Here is a 5,740-nt window from a genome sequence, read left to right as displayed (position 1 = left end):
GAAGGTTGAAGGTATAACGCGTTTAAACAGCTCGCCCCAAGTAAACCGCAGACGTTATTGTGCTAGAGGTGCATGGTATAAGCTGCAGAACCGATAGCGTTGATGGAATTAACTCCCCTTCGCCCTGCAGCGTAGCTGACGTATCTCAAACTTTCGGACCCAATCTCATGAAGTGGAAGCAGGCATTTCCGCGCCTCATGATACAAATGGCGACACCAGTGGGACGCCGAGTCTCCCTTTGCCAAGAAGGGATCATGGATGCCCGAAGAAGACGAGAGGCTGCTTGATGTAGTCTAGGCCAGTGCCATAAATGCCACAACTGACTGCACAGCATTGCATTTCAACGCCTGCCAAGGAGGCCCATTATGATGTCGGCGGTGACCTGTGAAATGGGAGGATTCTACTTCGATAGATGTGTCGGTACCGGTAGTACACGCTGCTCTCGTTTGGCTGGGAGCGACGACGACCGATAAACGACGGCGCGAAGAAAGACCAGAACGGCGCTGGCTTCATCGAGATAATGAACCACCTGCAGCACGACGTGCGGTAGCACAACGTGCGGCAGCAGCCCCTGGGCCGCCTCGACCCGCGTGCGCTTTGGTTCGGTGGTTGTCGACGTCATTCAGGTTGAACTTGGTGGTCACTGCAATGTCGTACAACGCCCGAAAATGCAAAGGGCAAAGTGGCTGCTGCTCTAGCGAACGCTGATCACCGGCTACCGTATCGAGTAGCCTTGACGCAATCTGGTTCTGTCGCAGTTGCACCTGGGAAGCTGCGAGGATATTCAACGACTGTAGCTGTGCCGATATCTTGAAGCTGCAACTCCCGACGTCGGTCGGTGGCTTTCTTTACGACGCCGTCGCTCTACCGTTCTCAGCCCACAAGCCGATCATCCGTGCCCTCTGGCCGATCCTGCGCGCTTGCGTTTGGTACAGTCTTTGGCTTGAACGTAACAACCGCGTGTTTCGCACGACATTGACGCCCCTTCCCGCTGATGCGCTCGCGATCAAAGCCGCTACTATCACGCGACTGCATATCCGACACTTGGCCCGCCGCGCCGTGGTGCCTTCGCTTGATGAGTCGCTCCATGCCCTACGCGCCGATCCTTGGTGTGCTCGCTACCTCATTCCCCACTCAATCCTGAGCCCCGACCAAGCGCCCTCAGCTTGACGTACCGGCCAAACCTCACGAGCGCTCTAGGAAGTCCACCATCTTCACTATATAATTGCATGTTAATAACTCATTTCAACAACTGTAGCTGTGCCGAGATCTAGCACCGAGCGCAGATGCTCGGTCTTCGCCGCACTCGAACGCGTGCAAACAAACAAGCTCTGTCCAGATACCTCTTCGGCTGTAGCAAGGGATTCCCAAGCAACCACACAATTCATCTCGGTCCACTTGCGATCTCTTGCCCATCCTCGAGTATCCAATCGCGTAGCTTCAATGCCATAGTTTCCCTGAGTTGTTTCCCGGGTGTTCGAGGTCGGCGCCCATTCCCGTGCATGTACGAGGAGCATCGGATGACCTTGATTCGCGAGCTCGCATCCGACGTAAAAATCACTGTGGATGGGTTCAATCAACGACGCGACAGAGCTGCAAAACCAGTTCTGCGTTCAGGTACAAATATCGCCGAGTGTCCAAAGACATTGAATGGTCCTTTCAACACGTCGGCTATACCCCATGGAGGCACCGCAACGACGCCTGTTACCCCGAGGTGTGATTTTTGTTTAGCACGGCAGACGACGTGCGCCGCATGCGCCCCAGTAGGTTAATCTCCTGTGGGCTGGAGTAACCAGGGGTTCCTACCATTAATATCCGAACAACGTACGGTAACCTTAAGGCACGACGCGTTGTATCCAAGCTTCTGTCAGGTGGATATATATATAGATAGATAGATAGATAGATAGATAGATAGATAGATAGATAGATAGATAGATAGATAGATAGATAGATATATAGATAGATAGATAGATTGATAGATTGATAGATAGATGTTCTACACCGGCGTGCAAGTTGGTGCTGATTTTTCCAAATTTGTGTTGCTAAAAGAGACGAGTCGAAGAAGACAACTCAATGCTTGATCATTGGTGAAGTGCATATGACTACTGCGTCGGCGTCGGGCGTGGCGAGACGAAGTAGCTTCCTTCGTAGTACACGTTGTGCATCTTGGCAAGTGCCTTGAGCTCGTCATCTTGCATGTTCCTCCGGCTCAATAGCCACACCGACATTTGCGACGTCGCGCCAAGGGCCGTCACGACGCGCTTGCTCGCTGCGAGATTAATGTCGTTGAACACCTCCAAGTGGACCCCGTGCGAGCTGCGCGTTTTCTCCACAATGGCGGCGACCACCCCCGCGTTTGCCGTTGGGACGTCAAGGTGCACGTTGCACGCGTGTCGTTGGCGACTCAGCCAGCGCGGCAGAGCGGCCAGGACCGCGTCGACGTTTTGCGTAAAGTCGCTCGGCGTCATAAACAAGAGGGTTGTGAGCGTTGTCGTCGTCGCCAGCAGCGCGCAGAGAGACGCCACAGCGTTGCTCGTCAGCTCGACGTTGCTCAAGGTGAGGTTGCGGAGCTCCGGCAGCTGCGGAAAGTCGGCCATCCGCGCATTGTACACCTTGAACGTCCGCAGCACTGTTGGGAAAGCGAGACACATCGCTTCGTCCCATACACTGGTGTCCTGGACGACGCTGCTGGCGTCAATATCCAAGATCGGCAAGTTCCGGGACGGCCGTGGCGCTGACGGGCGCAACATCGAAATGCTACGGCCGGTGCATTCGAGGCGGACGGATTCGAACGACGGCAGCGAACGCAGTCCGTGCACCAAATCCTCGGTCGCGGTCGCTGCCACAGCACACCCCGTCAGCCTGAACTGCGTCACACTTGGTCGTGCGAGCAACTCGAGAAGGCACTCGCTGTCCTCCAAGACGGTGAAGTTGGGTGCCGTGAGCGACACAACCGCGATGCGCGGACACGACTCGGTAATGGCCACCAGGAGGATGTCCAGCTCGTCTTGGTCCATGAACATGGGGTTTCGCCACGACATGGTGATCGTCTTGAGCCTTGTACACTCGGCGAGCGATCGCTGCAGACCTTGTAGGTTGAGCGGCTGGGCATAGCTATCAACGTCTAGATCGGTGATGTTGGCGACCCAGCCACCCAGAATGGATCGAAGGTCACACAGGTTTGTGCTGGAGACGATGACGTTGACATCGACCGTCGGCACCGGCGGCGTGGCTCGGCAAAGGCTGACGCCGCGGGCGTCATTTTCGCAAATGTCGAGGATGCGGAGCGCTGGTAGCGCCTTGATCACTGTCGACGGGTCCTTCGTTCTCAAAACATCGTCGAGAAAAGTCTTTGGCCAGAAGTCGACACCCTCGGTAAAGAGGGTTGCGAGCGCATCAAGCGACTCGTCACGGGCGCCGGGCGGCACCGCGTGGAGAAACGCGTTGGCGGCATCAGCATCGGCAAGATAATGGACCACCTGCAGCACGACGTGCGGCAGCAGCCACGGCGCCGCCTCGACGCGCGCACGCTTTGGTTCTGGAGACGTTGTCGCCATACGAACGTTGTGATCGCAAGCGAGAAGCTGCAAAAGGAAAATGGCGTCTCATTTGAAAGCTGGAGTCGGGTGAGCGCTGACCACCAACTCGAGTACCCAACCAAGTAGCTTGCATGGTGGTGGAAAGTCTGGTTCTGGCGCACGTCTCGAACAGAGTGGGGTGGGTAGCTGCTGGATTGGGGCTGTGCAATGTGACCGTTGGTCGCATACAGTGGTGGGTCACTCGGTGTGAGCCTAGCCCACGCCAACACCACTAGACTGGGACAAGGCGATGTGTGTTTGCATGTTTAGTCCTACGGGAGAAGCCCGTTGATGAGACTGTACAGTCTTTGGCAGCAGTCCGTAGACGTAGCTTAGTTGCCACTTTCCGTTCTGCTGTGTAGTACACTAGCCGGTGTTTAGGAAGTACGGCCTCCCTCAGTCTGGTGTTTCACGTTCTGGTTGTTGCCAGGAGCGGAATCGGTCACAGCAAACAGGCAATAGCACACTGTACTTGGTGTGGCTGCTCGGTAAACGCATCGCTGCCTACGCCGACATGCACGTTTGAGGAATCGTCGGAGCTCCGTCAAACAATTAGCTGTAGCGAACGAAGAGTGCATTACATTGATCTGCCGTGCCCAACGCGCAACCAGCCGAGTAACTTCTACAGTGTACCGGTAACTTGGCGTTTTGGCATGGATGCATCCAGTACTATACATCCTCGGACACGTCCCGGGCAACCCGGGCGTGCGAGATCGATGATACTGATTATGAGCCACAACATAAGCTCACATTCACAAGCATATCCAGACCCAGGGTAACAAACCTCATCAGCCAACACATCTATGGTGTCGTGAAGCCCGAACACGGGTCCACGGTCGGATGTAGCTCAGTCGTCTCCAGTCGTAAAAAGGGATGTGATTGACGTCAATTGTCTACGTCTACAGCCTGCCAAAAGGCGGCACTATTACCAGACAGCTGTCTGGCCTTGGATTGGCTCGAATGCCTTGAGGGGTCGGTGTGTCACGCCGATGCACCGCCGGGACGCCACGTTGCGCGGGTCTTTGGTCGGCACGCGTCCATCCAGCAGGGGAATCCTTCAATCTTGAAGGTCGTGAGAGGGCCCTCGAACCTTCCTTGGCCACTTGGCGAGGTCTTGGCCCAAAAGGCGATTGGCGCCTCACGACAATGCCCACGGCGGCCATACAACATGTCCGGCGCAAAAACGTGGGGCGCCATCGAAGCGTGTCGGTCTTGACTGTCACCACCGCCAACCGAGGTCCTGGGCGCCGCGCTACAGCCGTTGCGCGTGGCCATTCCGAGACCAAGAGTCGTCCTTGGAAGCGGCCTGCCGTCGTCCTCGTCAGCGGCACCCTTGCCACCCGACTCCCGGTCATGACCATCCGCGGGAACGCCGTCATGTCCCTGCCCTGGCAAAACCGTGCCGCAGGTCTCGCCGTCGTTACTTCGACGAGCGTCGTCGATGGCTCGATCCGGAGCAGTGACATGCCTGACTTGCTCGTCCGTCGTCCCATGGCTCGCTCGCTGCGTGCCCAGCGTCGAGTTCTCGCACACAGCGCACGCTGTCGCGCTCAAACCCGCCTTGCGCAACTTGCCCAGCGGAGGGAGACCTTCATGTTCGTGGTGCCCCGCACCGCCTTGGCTCGTCGCTGCCGGCCTCGCCGTGCCTTCCTTGCTTGCCCAGATCGCCGTTAGGGTAGTCGCGTCCTGCTGTTGCCCCGCGTCACCCAGCGACGAGGCACTATCCGCTCTTGTCGTCCTGCTGACCGCTTGGGAGCTCTTCATTGTAGGGTCTCGGTGCCCATCGCCTTCCTTGCCTGGCTCGTCGTGGGGCTCACTGCTCTTGTCCTTGACCATCATGGACAGCGCCTTCTGCTGATTGCCCAGCCCACGCCTGGTCGTGGGCTCTTCCTTGACAACCACGTCCTTGGGGCCGTCTTGCCCAAGGCCGTCGTCCTTGCCCGTGATGATCGCGGGCACTGCCGTCGTGGTCTCTTCCAGAACACGCGTGCCCACTCCGTCGTCCTTGAGCTTGCTCTTACTGACAGTTGCCTCCGCGGCGTCTTGCCCAAGCTTGATCTCCTTGCTGGTAATCACGGCCTCGATTCGGATCGACTGATGCGTCTTGTTTTCGTCACCGGCCCGCTGCACCGCGGTCGTCGTTTCAAATGTCGGCATGGGCC

General features: G+C 57.1%; 2 protein-coding genes across 2 annotated transcripts; both read right to left on the bottom strand.

Moving 5' to 3' along the window:
• Window positions 1-2,078: 2,078 nt before the first annotated feature.
• SDRG_08202 (hypothetical protein) lies at window positions 2,079-3,578 on the bottom strand. The gene has a single exon (XM_008614072.1). The coding sequence runs from the start codon at window positions 3,555-3,557 to the stop codon at window positions 2,103-2,105; it is 1,455 nt and encodes a 484-aa protein (XP_008612294.1). The 5' UTR covers window positions 3,558-3,578; the 3' UTR covers window positions 2,079-2,102.
• A 1,702-nt stretch (window positions 3,579-5,280) lies between these two features.
• SDRG_08201 (hypothetical protein) lies at window positions 5,281-5,735 on the bottom strand (the record flags this gene model as incomplete). The annotated part of the gene is made up of 2 exons (XM_008614071.1): window positions 5,281-5,298; window positions 5,325-5,735. 2 exons carry the CDS (start codon window positions 5,733-5,735, stop codon window positions 5,281-5,283), a joined length of 429 nt encoding a protein of 142 aa, XP_008612293.1.
• Between the last annotated feature and the right edge of the window lie 5 nt (window positions 5,736-5,740).

This window comes from Saprolegnia diclina (genome assembly GCF_000281045.1).
Source record: "Saprolegnia diclina VS20 unplaced genomic scaffold supercont1.24, whole genome shotgun sequence".
In the NCBI taxonomy this organism is placed as follows: domain Eukaryota; phylum Oomycota; class Saprolegniomycetes; order Saprolegniales; family Saprolegniaceae; genus Saprolegnia; species Saprolegnia diclina.
Note: the sequence above shows the minus strand (reverse complement) of the source record. Positions and strands in the feature narration are given on the sequence as shown.